The 16,423-nt window shown below is 46.1% G+C and overlaps 1 protein-coding gene across 3 annotated transcripts; it reads left to right on the top strand.

Annotated features, from left to right (window-relative positions):
• The first annotated feature begins 92 nt into the window (after positions 1–92).
• On the top strand, positions 93–16,176 carry fam91a1 (family with sequence similarity 91 member A1). 3 transcript variants are annotated; one of them, XM_029166339.3, is made up of 24 exons: positions 93–233; positions 739–823; positions 1,053–1,204; positions 2,239–2,296; positions 3,979–4,046; positions 4,419–4,532; positions 4,811–4,901; positions 5,369–5,431; positions 5,635–5,741; positions 5,848–5,886; positions 7,601–7,713; positions 7,817–7,926; positions 8,325–8,434; positions 8,530–8,616; positions 8,696–8,825; positions 10,176–10,324; positions 10,954–11,088; positions 12,022–12,135; positions 12,280–12,352; positions 13,129–13,275; positions 13,735–13,836; positions 13,947–14,070; positions 14,160–14,229; positions 14,433–16,176. In XM_029166339.3, the coding sequence occupies exons 1-24, from the start codon at positions 162–164 to the stop codon at positions 14,616–14,618; spliced, it is 2,499 nt and encodes an 832-aa protein (XP_029022172.1). In that variant the 5' UTR covers positions 93–161; the 3' UTR covers positions 14,619–16,176. The 3 variants fall into 3 exon arrangements, with proteins under 3 accessions (XP_029022172.1, XP_029022171.1, XP_029022173.1); XM_029166338.3 differs by having other exon boundaries at positions 8,322–8,434; XM_029166340.3 differs by lacking the exon at positions 93–233 and adding an exon at positions 363–510 and having other exon boundaries at positions 8,322–8,434.
• The last annotated feature ends 247 nt before the right edge of the window (positions 16,177–16,423 follow it).

Genomic DNA, 16,423 nt, shown 5'->3' with positions numbered 1-16,423 from the left:
TGTAAAGGAAAAGAATCCCCGGACAAAACATCTCCTCGCAGCGGGGGCGTCTTGGCGCGGTCGTTGGGTGCCGGGGGGGTGAAGTCGCTGTGGACGCGCCCCGAGAGCCCGTTACCGATCATCTCCGGGGACCCTGCTCGCGGCCAGCTAGCTAGCTAGCGATGAACACGGACGTGGAATTTCACATCAGGCAGAATTACCCGTGGAACAAGCTCCCAGCTAATGTCAAGCAGGTAACGTTTATTGACGCCTCTGCGGGGGGCGCGTGGTGGTGGTGGTGGTGGGGGGGGGGGGGGGGGGGGGGGGGGGGGGGTGAACCTGTCAATGTCAAAGTCGGCTGTCAGTGTCGCGCGACGCTCTCTCTCTCTCTCTCTCTCTCTCTCTCTGCGGAGGAGCCATCGCTGACCGTCCGTGCGGCGCTACTGCCCGCGCACCGATCGTCACCCGTGCACGTTGCGCGCATTTGCCACGAAAACGTCTGGAAATGTGAACGACGTCCGGCCGTTAATGGTGTGCGTGAATCCCCGCTCGTGCACTAACGCTGGCACATGCACACGGTGATGCTGCCTCGTTCGCCTCATCCATGCACCATACGAGGGTTGTGGAAGTAGCTCTGGCTGTAAAGCAAAAATAATGCCTGACCTCCAGAATATCAGTTAAAAAGTCCTTGTTTTTATTTATGGTTGAAGTGGAGGCAGCAGCTTTGTTTTACTGTGGTGTTTTTTTATTTTTTGCCAGAGTTTGGGAAACTCTCAGCGAGAGTATGAGAAACATGTGCTGCTGTACAGCATCCGCAACCAGCTGCGGTTCCGCAATAACCTAGGTAAGATGATGGCTCATCGCACCAGTGCTAAATGTGAACTATACCACACCTAAATAGAATAAATCCCTGTGACTCTTGTGTCATTGTATGTTCCTCTACTGCAGCAAACGCACAGTCGCACAGTTGCTTGACTTATTGTCATCCCTGTCGTTCTCCTCACTGACATCATCATCATATGTGATCTCTCTCCCTCACTGTGACCTCACGCCCGTGTCTGTCTCCTGCGCAGTGCGCCACGTCAGAAAGGACGAGCGTAAGTATTATGAGGAGCTGCTGAAGTACAGTCGCGACCACCTGATGCTGTACCCCTACCACCTGTCTGACATCATGGTCAAAGGGCTGCGGGTCACTCCCTTCTCGTATTACATAGGAATCATGGAGGTGAGATTTTATGACTCTACTCTTGTGATGTGACTTGGCTGTGCTTATTATTCAAATCCGTGTGTTTAGGTTCACGTGCACACAAAATTAGATATATCGTAATAACATGACATAACATTCTTGCCGCCATCTGCAGTGTGTTCTTTGTTATCACTACAGTATATTACCTGAATAGGTATTGTGTCGTAATATTTAAATTTCTCCCATTGATGGAATTGGCATCAGTCAGGCACTAGGTGTCAGTCAGCGTCTGATGATCCCTCCTCAGAGGCAGACAGAGACTGATCCCAGGACAAACACACCCAGAGAGAGAGAGCATTTTACTCTGCGGTCACTTTGAGTCTCGCCTGCTCGCTCTCACTGATAAAGCGGCCTGTTGTTTGAGCCACGCTCGCAGGGAGCCGCTCTGTCAGAGACTGTGGCCGACCAGGTTCTCCTTGACTCCTGACATTTTCAATTAGATTATTATTATTAGATGGCTCAGACTGTGGCTTGTAAAGACTAATACGTATAATAGTGGATGTTAACGATGGTAATTCTCCTGTTCAATAGTTGCATAGCTGTTTTTGACCACAGGTGCATTTGTGTCATTTCCTACAGTAACACAATGCCCCACAGGTGTATTTCCATTCCTGCACATGCCTCTGTATTTGCAGACGCCAGCTGCTGCATTCGATTGTTCAACATTTAGCACTCGTCTCATTTCACCCGAGCAGATGTGACTAAACATGACTTAACCCAAACACAAATAAAGCCGAACTATTCCAACTTTTTACCTAAAAAGTCCCTTTGCTCACTCACTGGTGCGTGTCCTACTAAAGTAAAGCTGAGCGTAACCACTGAAATGCTATGTCGCATTCTTCTAATCCGTCTTAAGCACTTAAGCACAAGCAAAACGAGGAGAAGAAATTAGCACGACTGCCCAGATGTGCTAATCCTGTTATTAATCAGAGGCAGGGGGATGTAGAAAGGGCAGATGACTAATTATTTTATTTCTCCTCCTCCTCTCTCCTCTTTCTCTGTTGTACCTCCAGGATATTATGAACAGCGAGAAGAGTTACGACTCCTTGCCCAACTTCACGGCTGCTGACTGTGAGTTTTCTCCGCCCTTTTTTTAAGTTTCCTGCTCCCCTGTCCTCCGTGCACCTCCTACGCCTACGGTCTCTGCGTCTGGGGTTTTTATTTTTAAATCCGTTTTTGGTTTTCTCCTGCTGTCAGTGCATGGATGGGTGAAACCGCTTTCAGAAGTTCACTGAGGAAACTTTAAAATGTTAAAGGTTTCCAATTGTTTTCTGTATTATTTATAGTAAAGATCCGTTCTTTTATACTGTTGCTTGCAACGTACAATAAAACTAGAGCTGAGACAATTACCGGATTATTTGAGTGACAGAAAATTAATGAGGACCTGTTTTGAATACCAGTGAATTGTTTTATAGACAAACATTCATTAGTTTCAGCTTCACAGCTCTGCTTTAGAAAATTGTGACAGACATTTTCCAAAAGTTTCTTATGTCATTTTATTGACCAAACGATTAATCATGAGAATAATTGGCAGATTAATTCCTTAATTTATGCCTTGTTATGTTTCAGCTTTTTGAACAGCACATTTAAAAGATAAATGAAGCGAATCGAAATGCTTTTTAGAAGACTGACACCTGGATGGTGGCAGAAGTGGCATGCGTTGTCTGTTCATACATTTTCTTTACAGATTGCGCTTTTTACTGTTCTGTGCTGTTATGCCTATTTAAATGCCAAACAAATTGTGCTTGGTGTATTATAGTAATAGTAGTAATAGTCTTTATACCTTCTCCTATTTACATGTAAGACTTAAGTAATTGCTTTAGACTTCTATTCTATTCTTCAAACTTGCGTGTTTTTTGTTTTGGTAATTGCCCAAAAGTAAATCAATAACTTAATTTCCCCAAAAAACAAAACCTGATTACGCTCGTGGCAGAGCGTGAGGGCAGTCGCAGGCTTCTTTGACTTTGTGCTGTAAAGTGAAACAGGCGGCTGTATCCTGGCAGTACAGGACCTTCATGCTGCGGAGACAGAAGGCTGCCAGGGAGCTGTTCTCAGAGGGTCTCTCTCTCTCTCTCTCTCTCTCTCTCTCTCTCTCTCTCTCTCTCTCTCTCTCTCTCTCTCTCTCTCCCCCTCCTCCTCTAATCTCCCCTGAGGAGCTTCGGAAGTATGTCATTGAGTAGTGGGTGGATGGAGAGCGTGTGCATGAGCCTCTGCGTGGGCGGATGTTTGTGTGTTGTGTCTGGCTCTTGGTGAAACAGCGGGGTGCGTGTGTAGGACTCTGCTGAGTTAGGACGCTGAACGTGAACGTCCGTGACACTGGCAGCCCTTCCAGCACTGCCCTGCGCTCCACAGGCAAGAGAAGGTGACAAGGTGGCGTTCGGAGATTAGATTATCTCTGCACAGTACAAACTATGAAACATTTGCTGCGCGGCCCAGAATTTAGCCGGATTTGCTCACACTCATCTACTGTAGGATGCATTCATGTGTGTGTGTGTGTGTGTGTGTGTGTGTGATATTTGTATGGACACAGTCTCACAGAGTGTGGTTCAGTCAGCAATCATGACGCCCCCTCCCAAAAAAACCCTAAAAACTTATTCCCGCTGTAATTGTCTTCTATTTTCTTTGTAAAATGCTCAGAGAGAGTAATTAAAACATGCCTCAAACACTTTGCAGCTGCCAGATTTGTCCACAGCTCCAGTTTTGCAGGCGTGATTGAGTTTTACCAACCTGCTCGTTTTCCCATCATCCCACAGGCCTGCGGCTGCTCGGCATTGGGAGAAACCAGTACATTGACCTAATGAACCAGTGCAGGTCCTCCAAAGTAAGACACCACTCTGAGAAAACCTTTGATTAATTTAATTTAATAATTTGAATAGTTGGTTCATTTATAGAATCACATCTCATACATTTCGTGCCTTTGTTTGCATTATGAGAAGGGCTTCTGTACACATCTGTACACTAAAATGCATATTAGGGAACAGAATATTAGGCTCAGTAATATTTCCTCTTATTGTAGTTTAAGCAGCAACCTGCTTGGTAATACTCGCATGCATCCATTGTAGTTAATGTGCCACAAAATACCTTTAGTGACTGTAGCTGGTGGAGATAAACTCTTTATCTCTAACAGCCCTTCTCAGCAGAATTTGTTGACTTGAGCTCTCTGGTCTGTTGACCCAAATGTCCTCCTCGTCAGAAATTCTTCCGCAGGAAATCGGCGCGGGACCTGCTACCAGCCAAACCAGTAGAGATCTCCGTGGAGCCTTGGTGGGTGGCGCAGACGGGCTACATCACCGAGGATGATATCAGGGTGCGGTGAACGCTTCCTTTCTTCCACTGCCATTCTCACATGTACAGTAGCACGCTGGCTGATCACCGCTGGCTAAATATAGGTTCTCGCCAATTCGCTTCGCTTTTCACAAGAAAAAAGGCCACACTGGGGGGAAAATAACAAAGTTATATCATGCAAATGTATTCATCGCCCCCAGAAAATGCACTACAGCTGTTGCTCGTTGGAGGCGACGCCACCCAAATAAACCTGTGATCGCGTATCCCTTAATGCTATACTTTTACCTTGTGTAATTACAGATCTGTTCACCCGCAGAGAAGAAAGCCATTGATAAGATGATAGATTCTGGGCCTCAGCTGGCTGGATCAATGGAGTACAATGTTGTTTTAAGTAAGTATCTGTTGACATGACTGTCCTTTCAACTAAACACTTTTGCTTTTGAAAGGTTTATCAAATTAGGATGAATGATGGTTGAATGCAGTACAGTTTAACATTAGAAGGAGCGTACGGAAACAGTGGGTTTGGGAAAAACAAGCACATAAAACCTTAATGGAAAATGTTTCAGGAGAAGTGTACATCTAGTGCATCTGGTGCTGGGGCACATTTCATAGAAAAGGCTCAGGGGTTGAGGTGCATGCAGTTTAAATTTTAATTAGAGAACAGTTTGGCTGTGATAAACTCCGGCCACTAGAGTGAGACTGGGGCTGAGGGGGAACAAATACAAGGAAATACAGGAGAGCTTGAATAAAATGTCTATGAAATGCCCTTCGTTAAAGACAGAGCTCTCTGTAAGGCTTGTCCTCTGTCCATCTACTGTAGCTGTTACTGAGTGGTATTGCGTGTCTTTTTTACTGCAGGCTTGTACAACCGGGGTTTTATCTACCTGGACGTTCCCATATCTGACGACAGCTGCATCTCTGGTACGTCAGCGTGTGTTTAAACATCCTGCTGTCATCATCCCTGAGCAATTACTTCACACTGTATGTGTGGAAATTGCAACCTAGGGAACAAGCATGCATTAAGCTTAATGGGCTTACACTCCTGTGAAATTGTGCCTAATGGTGTCATCACAAAAAATGACTGCACCACAAACTAATGCAAAATCATCATCGTCACGTTTCAGTGCCCCCGCTGGAAGGCTTTGTCATGAACCGCGTCCAGGGCGATTACTTTGAAACCCTTCTCTACAAAATCTTCGTGTCCATCGATGAGCAGACAAACGTAGCGGAGGTGAGCTTTGAATACTGTACGTGCTTGAACGTCATATAACTGTTGCCCTAATCAGCTGTTCAACCAACTCCTTTGTTCTTCTTCTTCTTCTCTCTGTGGCTGTTAGCTCGCAAACGTCTTGGAGATCGACTTGGACTTGGTGAAGGTGGGTGTCGACTTCAGTCTGGTTGCAATCTAAAGAAAAAGTAGGTTTTTCGTGGTTGATCTGTGAAATAGGGCTCCACTTTGGAAAACTGAAACTGGCAAAGTGACGAGGTAATTTACTGCGGTTCCACTGTGGCTTTTGAAGAGATTTAGAGACATAGCTTTCGTCTTTCTGTGTACTAAAGGCTGTGTGATGCAGCAGTGTGTAGACTACATAATGGAAAGTTGGCACCCTTTGTCTTATTTTGCTAATTAGTTTGCTGGAGCTAAGGTTTGGCATCAAATCTAAGGGATTAAAACTAATTTTATTTAATGTTTGTAATGTTTCTTTTGATATATACATTATTGTTAGACTTGGATGCTGTCAGTTTGTTGGACAAATGTCTCTATATATAATTTATATAATTTCACACAGACATATTCCTGCCTTTAAGTAAATGAGAAGGAGCCTAGCGTGATTTTCCAGTGCTGTTTATGGAACACACGCGAGCACAGCGCACGACGCACACAGACATGTTGTTTTGAATTCGATCCATCACGCTCCACAACTCGACCCGGGCGCTCAACAGCACCATTCCAGCTGAATTGGTGCTCAAATCTGACCCAGTTTCCCCCAGGTTCCCATTCAGTCGCTATCAGACACGGAGCCAAGTTCCCTCTCAGTGTTATGACCTCTATTGTGAAGAGCTGAACTCCCCTCCTGTCTATTCTGTCTCATCTCATTCCTGTGGCTGAGAGGCAGCACTTAGACATCTCAGTCATTTGTGGAGTTCCAGGCTACCACTTCTTCTGAGAGGACTCCTCTGTGCTGAACTTTTCCCATCCTGACTAGAGTTTAACTTTCTCTTGTGTAATGACAACCTCGTGGCCTGAGTTGCTTGGCAAAAGATTTCCTCGCCGTCCTCCTTTTGATATGATAAGAGGATGGCTAGGAGTTGACCTTAGCTTGTACCTCCAGGGCATTAAGGTGTAGAAAGCAATCAAGTCCTCCATAGTTGACTGAGGTGGTCCCTTCACTTTGAATAAAAGATTTAACAGCAAAGCAAGTTGACAGTTGTATAAATTAAGGAAATAATGAGAAAGGCAGCCAGCAGTTAAGTGGAAAGTATACAGTGTTACCTCCTTTTTCGAAGGTCTCTGAACATGAAGTAATGGGATTTTATTGTAGATACTGTGGGTCATAAACTGAGCATCATTGAAAAGCATCGCTAGTTTTACGAGTCATCTCCATGTCAAGAAAATGTCTCCATGCGGCGTTAAAGCAGCCATCTTCTAACCAACTACCACTGAAGTGGTTGAGTTGTTTTATTTTTTCAATCATTCATCCATTATTCACACTGACTCAAGTGGTCGACCTTTTTCTGAGTAGCTTCTAATGTGATTAAAGTGGATTATGGGTGCGACATCTGACTAAACGTAAAGGATATAGTCAAGAATGTGCAGTTATGTTCAGTGCAGCTGAATGGAATTCAGTAATAATAAGATCTCCAGTGAAGCTAAAGGTTCGGTCGTGATCTCTGAATAAAGTTTAAGATCCTCCATTTGGAGTCGATGTTATCATCATAGTCAGACAGAGAGCAGTCGATGAAACTAGGCGGTCTTGTGATACTTTACTGTGATTAGGTGCTGGCTCATCGTGGCTCCTCCACTTAACGCACAACTCATGTGAATAGAGAGAGTATTTGATCAAATATCGCTTGACGTTGTCCTGTCAGAATGCTGTGTCCATGTACTGCCGCCTCGGCTTCGCTGTGAAGAAAGGTCAGGTGTTCAGCTCAGACCAGCTCCACCCCACCTGGAAGAACGCTCCGTCTGTCAACCGGCTCAAGTATGCGATGCCTTCACAACTTTGTAGTTAGTGTCACAGATGCTACAGGCACCAATGATTCGATTCATGACCTGACTCTAACAGCCTCTCCTTTGTGATACAGGAGCACCATGGACCCACAGAAGATGCTGCTGTCCTGGGAGCAGGGCAGCCCCGTCATGGAAGGAGGGTCCTCAGCCACCGACACGGACACCACCAGCCTGGAAGACCAAGGTCCGGCTTGTTCTGAGCTCAACAGCAGAACCAAAGTCTTAGTCCACAGTCCAAATAACATGTTGTTACATAGGAGTCCATAGGTGCAGCAGTGCTGATACATCTACCAGAATGTTCAGTCATGCATCTCACATTACCACAGTAGGATTCTGACTAAGAAGATCGTTTCTGCTGTCTTGTTATTCAGACTTACTCATAGCTGCAAATTGTTGTGTTCTTTCAACCAACAAATTATTTACAAAGTGGATTTGTGCGCGGCAGAACAAGCACATTTATTCTGTTTGAGAAGGAGCCAGAGTTTGGTTGTTTCCGTCTGAGAAGTTGTTAATATAATATGTAATTTCGAAAATGTGAGACAGCGTCGTAGTCATTGCTCCTGTTGTGTGTCTCCCCAGCAGACACAGCCAGCGTTAGCAGCCTCAGCATCCCAGCTGCTCCCACCAAAAGGATCGCCTTCCTCTTTGACTCCACCCTCACGGCCTTCCTCATGATGGGCAACCTGTCCCCGGTTAGTGTGTGGATGAGGGTCTGAGTGAACAGACTCGCACACACATGGATTGCTAGTAACAGTTGCAGTGACTTTGTGTCCTGGTTCTCCATCAGAACCTGAAGAGCCATGCGGTGACCATGTTTGAGGTGGGAAAGCTGTCCGACGAGACCCTCGACAGCTTCCTGGCCGAGTTGGAGAAGGTAAGCTCCACAACGAGGAGGACGAACAGTGTTTTCAGCTCAGCTTTAACAACATCTCACCTGGTTTCCCTGTCTTCAGGTGGAGAGCACCGCAGAGGGTGAGGCCCAGCGGTACTTTGACCACGCTCTGACCCTGAAGAACACCATCCTCTTCCTGCGCTACAACAAAGAGCTCACTCAGGACCAAGGGCCTGACATCCCTAATATAGGTAGAGACTGTATGCAGACACACTGTACTGTATGCATGTGGTCCAGGATCCAGACATCATACACCTGCACATGTCTTTATGTGGTAAACAAGCAGCTTGAAGGCCGGATTTAGATTTGTGTATTGCTATGCAGCTGGCACGCTCATCCCCACTGCCCCCCCACGCTGTACACGCTGTTCTGTCTGGGCTCTCTGCAGTTAGTTTTATGCACGTTGGCAACACCTCTAAAAGAGGAACAGGCCATTTGTTGTAATGGGTTGCTCCACAACAGCGAAGTTCAACCATTAACATGACAGAATCACTTTGTTGGTGGGTCTGGTAATTGGATCACTGACCTGGAGGTTTGCAAATGACTGGTTTAGCAATTAATCCACAGTTACATTATGTGAGAAAAACAATGGACTGCATACAGTAATACAGTATGAAATACAGTACGTGAGGCTCTGAACATGACTCTGCTTCTGCTGCTCAACTTGTTTAGTTTAAAATACAACCAGGAAGGAAGCAACAAAGAGGAAGTTGGTGCTGCTCTCCCCAAACTCTACTCCACTGTGTCTCTGGAGAGGTCCTGCGTTCTGCATGTGCTCGTGTCATGTTTCTGGAGGCAGAGACATGCTGCGAATCCATAGTCGTGATATTTTGTTGGAACGAACTCGCCGGCAGCGCCGAGGCGAGTCTCCGAGTTTCCATGTAGCCGTGCTATTGTGCCACCAGATGCTGTTTTGTTTGTTTTGGCGGCGTGCCTCTCTGATTGTTTTATCTCTCAGTCCTCCTCAGTTGCTGCTCCAGGCATTTGCCAAGGAGTGCGATGAGAACCTGCTGGCTGGAGTTAAACTAAGCCCCTAATGATACAAGAGTCTCGTGATGCAAATTCAGACTGTTTTAGCCTGCGACTGTTAATCATGGCATTAACACAACACTGATGGCTGCACTGCTAGTGCCAGAGTCCAGCATCGCCGTATAGTTACTATGGAGGCCAGTTTAATCAGTCATTTGAAAAAGCAGTTTGGTTGCACAAGACAGGTTTTGTAAAACATGTTTCCTTTTCCTCTTGGGGTCTCACCGCACAGTGTACAAAGCTGCCATCATTTATCTGTGCATTATCACTGCCAGTCGTTCATAAGCACCTCCTGCCTCTAACATTTCTATCAGCTGCAGGAGGTAAGAGGTGATCATCAAACCCAAAAATGTTAAAGATAGGAACTTCTCAGCTTCACTTTTTTTTCGTTTAAAGGGAATGGAAGACAAATTCAGTATGTAATTTGTCGCTCATTTGCTTTAGATGAGGTGCTGTATTGGGTAGAATTAGACTGGTGGACCTGATGAAGTGTGACATCACCGTTTCTCTAGGCTTCCCCTTGGATATGCTGCGCTGTGAGAGCCTCCTGGGCCTGGACCAGGCCACCTGCAGCCGCGTCCTCAACAAGAACTACAAACTGCTCGTTTCGATGGCGCCGCTCAGTAACGAGATCAGGCCCATCAGCAGCTGCACGCCTCAGGTATGTGGCACGGAGGGAGCAGAGGAGAGACTGAGGCATGCTGGGAAGCTGGATCGAGTGTTTGTGTGTGTGTGTGTGTGTGTGTGTGTGTGTGTGTGTGTGTGTGTGTGCTCTGTTTGGTTGTGTTTGCCCGCTCGCTGTGTACATGCTCATGTGCCCAGGGTGATTTGTGACTCTGTGTGTGCTTTGTGAGCACTCTGCCTGCAGTTGCCCCAACAACAAGATGACACAAAGAGAGAGGCAGGGAGGGGGGGAGGGAGGGAGGAGGCAAGGCTCGTGAGTAATTCCTCTGGCTGGCCACAGTCCAGCTTCCTAGCTGAGCTCAGAGACACGGAGTAAAAGAAGTTCAACTCTTGTTGTGCCATTCATGCTGCTGCTTATTCTCACACTGCTGGGATTCACTGAAGTGGAATTCAATTAAATCTTCTTTGTTTTCCGCTCACACCTCCTAACAGCTTTCCGGACAGACACAATTATTTATCTTGGTCTGTTCCTTTTCCTTCATCTGACGTATGTGTTCATGTGAGGAATGAGTCGGAGCGGTCTCCGAAGACGCGGGCGCGTGTATTCGTTAGTTCCCCTCCCTTGCGTTTGCATGTGTAACGCGTGTCTTTGTTCCCTCGCTGCAGCACATTGGCCCTGCGATCCCTGAGGTGAGCTCCATCTGGTTCAAGCTCTACCTGTACCACGTGACCGGCCAGGGCCCGCCGAGCCTGCTGCTCTCCAAAGGCTCCAGGCTCCGCAAACTGCCGGACATATTCCAGGTTAGCTCGAACTAATAATTAATCAGGGGGCTGGGTTAAATAGGTGCCAGTGTATGCTGACACAGATAAGCAGAGGACGCTGGGTAAGAATAGCCACGCGGCGGGTTGATTCTTGTGGGTCCAGTTAGAGCTGTGTTGCCACCCAGCCGTTCAAAGTGTGACCTTGGTTTGTGTTCAGGAAGTGGAAATCTTAGCACTGTAGGTAGAACTCAAGGCTGTTTCAACCTTCATTCCTTAACCTGGCACATGACAGTCACACCACAGCGATCCTCCGAGGATCCCGGTGGTCCTGAAATTATCCTGGGAACAAAACACAGAACAACAGAGAATCTGATGCAGTGAACTCCCAGGGGGAGTTCATATTTTTAAATTATGGAAATATCGCCAGCAAGTATTCTTAGACTTAACTTGTTTTAAAGCTTTATCTTATTCACTAAAGCTCCGTTACTGCTTTCAGACCAGATGAGCACAAAGCAGTCATGACCTCCAGACTCCTGTGTGAATTGCTTAGCTGAAGCTGTTTACCATAGTGGAAAGTCAATGACATCAGCTGGTGAAGGAGTGATGCTTCATGCATCAAACTCCGGCTCTTTCTCAAATAGAATAAATGTTGTTCTGCCGCACACAAATCCACTTCGTAAATAATTTGTTGGTTGGAAGAACACTACAATGGCAGCTATGAGTAAGCTTGACTAACAACAAGGCACCAGCATAAGATCATGCAGCCAACCATTTCCAACAAAAACAGCCAGATTGTGTATTGAATGTAGACACCTTATAAATGTTATAAGATATATGTGTTACTTGTCTCCTTTGGGTTAATTCTCCAGTGTTCTTTTATTCAGTAAGCTGTAATGAAGACATGCTCCCATGTGGTTGCTGCTTTTAATGACGGTGGAGGAACCCATTGTTTAACTCTCATTCCTCCTCCAGGTCTATGACAGGTTGTTGATCACTTCCTGGGGTCACGACCCTGGAGTCGTTCCTACATCCAACGTGCTGACCATGCTCAACGACGCCCTCACACACTCTGCTGTTCTCATCCAGGTGAGCGCGTCACACATCCTGTGCTGCATGAGGGGGTTTCATGTTATTGCATGATGTTAAAGTAGAGGTTCTCTTGCGATCGCATGTTGTGTAGTCAGCAGTAGGTCACTGTATTTACATGTAGTCTCTGTGTGTATCCCTCAGGGTCATGGCGTGCATGGCCACGGAGAAACCGTTCACATCCCGTTTCCCTTTGATGAGGAGGACATGAAGGGAGGTAGGAGAAAATCACTTTCACAGCCAACTCCGTAAATGTCATAAATAATAATTCAGGTGTGTTAGAGTCTTTATCTAAGGCGCAGATATTTACAAAGCAATAACAAGATTTCATTCAGGCAACGCAGTGTATGGATCCTTTTAATGGACGTTAGGTTTCACCTGTATGCAGCGGTGTGAATGCATGAAAAATAGAGGCAGCTGCAAAACATCATTAATAGGTTGTTTTTATGCAGGTAAGGTATTGATTATCTTCATTATTATCTGTGTGTACTTTGGATGGATGAGCTGTTCTTTTTCCAGATAATTATTGTAATGAAATGGCAAAAAGACACAAAACCAAGAATCAACTCTGTCCAGTCACTGGAACATCTGTGAACCTGGCTTGGACGCATTTATCTGCGCCACAGTCTCTTTGTGATGAAAACAGTGGCTTTCATACAGAATTAGCACCACCTTGAATAGCGTTTCCCACTTTTTCTCTGGATCCATTTATTTTCTGACAGTATTACACCAGTTAGGTTCTAAGTATTTTTGTCAATGTCATGCTGTGTGTAAATGTTGGTGGGGAATTATTCAGTGGTGGTGCCTTTAAGGTTCAACTCGTTAAACATCAGGGGAGAGATTTAGATGAGTTTTTGTGATTTACATAATTTTAAAGCAGAAACTTATGCTGCTGTCCTCTGAGGCTTTTTTTATGATGGTGAAGTTGTACATGTCGGTTTTCCTGGGAGCTGCACTCAGAGTCTTCCTTTCTCGTCCCTCCCTCCCCTTCAGAGTTCTCCTACTCCAACATGTGTGTGCACAAGGCGCTGCAGAAGCTGAAGGAGCATGTGGATCTGGAGCATCAGTGCGGCTACGTCACCATGCTCAACTCCAACAACAGGCACCGCCGCAGGCCCAGCGACAGCGCTGAGTGCCGAGGTACAGACACACACACACACACACACACACACACACACACACACACACACACACACACATACATATAGTTGAATTAGTAACAATGTCCTTAACGGTGATGGCCATTAGCACCGGTGGTGCAAATTAGGTAAGGGTTGCTCACAGTCCAGTTTAATTATGCTGTTTGTCTGCATAATTGTGTCTCTTCCTGTGATTGCCTTTGCTAATGGGTGCGGATCGAACATTCTTAGCCTTTGCCTTGAAGTTCCCTCTGTTAATCTTTCTGAAGCAAATGACTGCAGATTTTAATTTCACGTAGATGTTGATGCGCATCGCAGCAGGCGGATCAGTCTGCCGACGAAGCGTCATCTTAAAAAGTGGCGCTTTTGTTGAAGTTTGAGCGACTGTTCAGCTGTGAGCGGTTTCTCTGAAACCTTTGGTTGCATCAACTGTGATGAACATTTGCTGCCTCTCTTCAAGGAGATACTCATCTAGGTGGAGGCATCGATACCAACGGCAGCACCGAGTCCTTTGAGCTCGTGACAGAGGAGAACAATGGCGAAAGCAAAGGAAAGACAGAGAGTAGGTCTATGTTTTCTAATTAAGTGTAAAGAAATGTGAGTAATGATGAAATATATTTTATGAAATGGTCCCACATTTGATTACTGTCGCTGATGACCTCTTCTATTCAGGCCTTTCATCGGAGGACGAGTGGGTTCCTCTCGAGCTCTGCTTCGGCATGCCTCTCTTCAGCTCTGAGCTCAACCGCAAAGTGTGTCGAAAGATCGCCTCGCACAAACTGTGCAGCAGCGAAAGGTAGAGGGGAGAAAAAAAAACACACAATGAACCAAGTGCAGAGACGCGCGTGCTGTCCCGATGCTTGACTTCCACTGTTGCTGTTTCAGCCTCCAAGAGCTACTCCACTCGAGCCGCAAGCTGTCGCTGAAGGTGCTGAGCTTCGTCCAGTCATTCCAGGTAAAAACATTCTATCCAGGTGTGATCTATAGAAGAGATGAGGGTTTTAACCAATTAGTGTCTAGTTTTTAATCACTGGAGCCTTGGAGCTAAACTATATGAAAGCCTGTCTGTCCATTAAGGTGTTTCATAGACTGACAGGAAGCCTCCTCTGACTTTTTATATGCTTGTTGCACACTCCGACCTCTGCTTTGCGTCGGCAGGACGGCGCCCTGCCCTCCGACCTGGACGGCGGCACGTCGAACCCTCTCAGCCAGCCGCCGGCGGAGTCCGGCGTCCCCCTGCCCGCCCTCAACCTCCTCTTCAAGGACGGGCAGCTGAAGGAGTGGAGCGGGCGGGCCCCCCCTCCCCTGGACATCTCAGCGCTGCAGAAGGACCAGTCCACATAAGAGCCACCCTCCTCCCCGACAACTCCTCAGGTCGGTCCTGAGGCAAACAGCATCTCATGGGAACGGACCACCATCTCTTGCAGATTCATGAGTCACTGAGAAGGTTCTTCATGCATCACATGGAAACGTTTAGGAAACATTTATTTCTATCCATTAGTGTCCAGCGCCCTGCAAACACTGTCGTTTTACTGCTGTATGAGGAATCACTCTAACACTAGTTCGCCCCCCCTCCTCCTCGCTGTTTCCCCCCTGTGATCGCTCGTATTCGTAGCAACGCAGTGTTATTTGTTGCGGTGGTGCTATTATCACAGTATATAACAGTGCTCCCAACCCAGAAGACCAGTTCACTGGAAGCACAGGCGCTGTTCTCCGCTGACTGTCCTCCACCCATCCCTACTTCTGTTTCGTGAAACTTGAGAGCGGAGTGGTGAATATTGTATAGATGTTATCGAGGTGACCCACAAAATAAACACTGAAGTATTGAACTGACTTCTTCAGGAATCATTTGACAGTATGCATCTAGGACCGAGTCTTCGGGCTTAGCGAGTCCCCACCTGTGTCGTCTAATGAATTAATCCGATGCATGATAATGTTGCACAATTTGTACCACAGGAATATTTTCCTTCGTACTTGTAATCAATATTGGGGCATTTTTTTTTTATTTTCATTGTGCAGGATTTCTCCAAACCTGTGGAGGAAGTAGTGTCATGTGGTTTTTGTTGTTATTATGATGGATCCCCTCTAGTACACGCTCAATAAGAGATTAGTTCCTCTCTTGGAAACTGGGAATCAGACAAACCGCTTACTTTAATGTTCTATGGTATTAATCTTTCACAAAACTAGAAAACACCAAAGACCTGTTCTTTTTTTTTTTTTCCTGTAAAATGATTTTTTTTAAATATTTTGTTGCCTTATAATTCTCAGCCAATCAAAACTGATCAGGTTTTAGTTAGTTCTGCTTTTGTTTTGTATTTTTTTTTAGTTTTTTTAAATTTACTAATGTACTGTGTGAGTGTATATAACTTGTGAAATCAACACTAGGTCGTGAACAAACCAACCACTCATCGCCTTTGCTCGAGAATTCAATCCGATTAAGCGAGTGCATGTAATTGTGCAGAACGGGACCAGCGGGGTCCGGGTTTGACCCCGGCCCGGTGCCGCTGCCGCCTGGCAGCGTCTCTCCCCGGAGCCACTCCAGTGTGTGCTGCGCGGTGCGCTGTTGGCCGGCCCGCCGCGCTCTCCAAGGGATTCTGTTTACACCGTGTTTTGAAAAATGGGGTTTGTAGTTTAGAGCGGAGGAGGCACTTCGCTTCGCCGCGAAGACTGTCACTTACCCGAGGGACGCGAATGCTAATGTCTTGCCCAGCTTCTCAGAGATGTGATGGCCCAAAAAGTGTGTGAAGTCTGTCATGAATTTTGAGTGTGGCTCCAAGAATATAAAGTACTTTACATTGCATTTAGAGCGGTAACCCATTTTGTTGAGTTTCTTTTGAAGGAATCTTCTTCCTGCAGTTCTTGACCTACTTGTGGTTGTTGTTTCAAAAACGTGATGCTGAAATAGAAAAAGAAAAAGAGACTTACGTGAGGTCCTGCTGACGCATGATGACTATGTAGAAACTGTTGTGTACAGTGTGTGTGTGTGTGTGTGTGTGCGCGTGTGTGTGCGTGGGTATTATACGCCTCACTCTTGGTATGTTTTCATACGCACCTACCTTTCACAATAAGAGCCCCCCCCATCCATCTATGATGGAGTCGCAGTCACAAGGTCAAGTTGTCTCAGATCCCAGATCAACATCCACCCCTGT

Source organism: Betta splendens, chromosome 11, assembly GCF_900634795.4.
Source record: "Betta splendens chromosome 11, fBetSpl5.4, whole genome shotgun sequence".
NCBI classification, from domain to species: Eukaryota; Metazoa; Chordata; class Actinopteri; order Anabantiformes; family Osphronemidae; genus Betta; species Betta splendens.
This window is presented reverse-complemented; position numbering and strand designations above follow the sequence as displayed.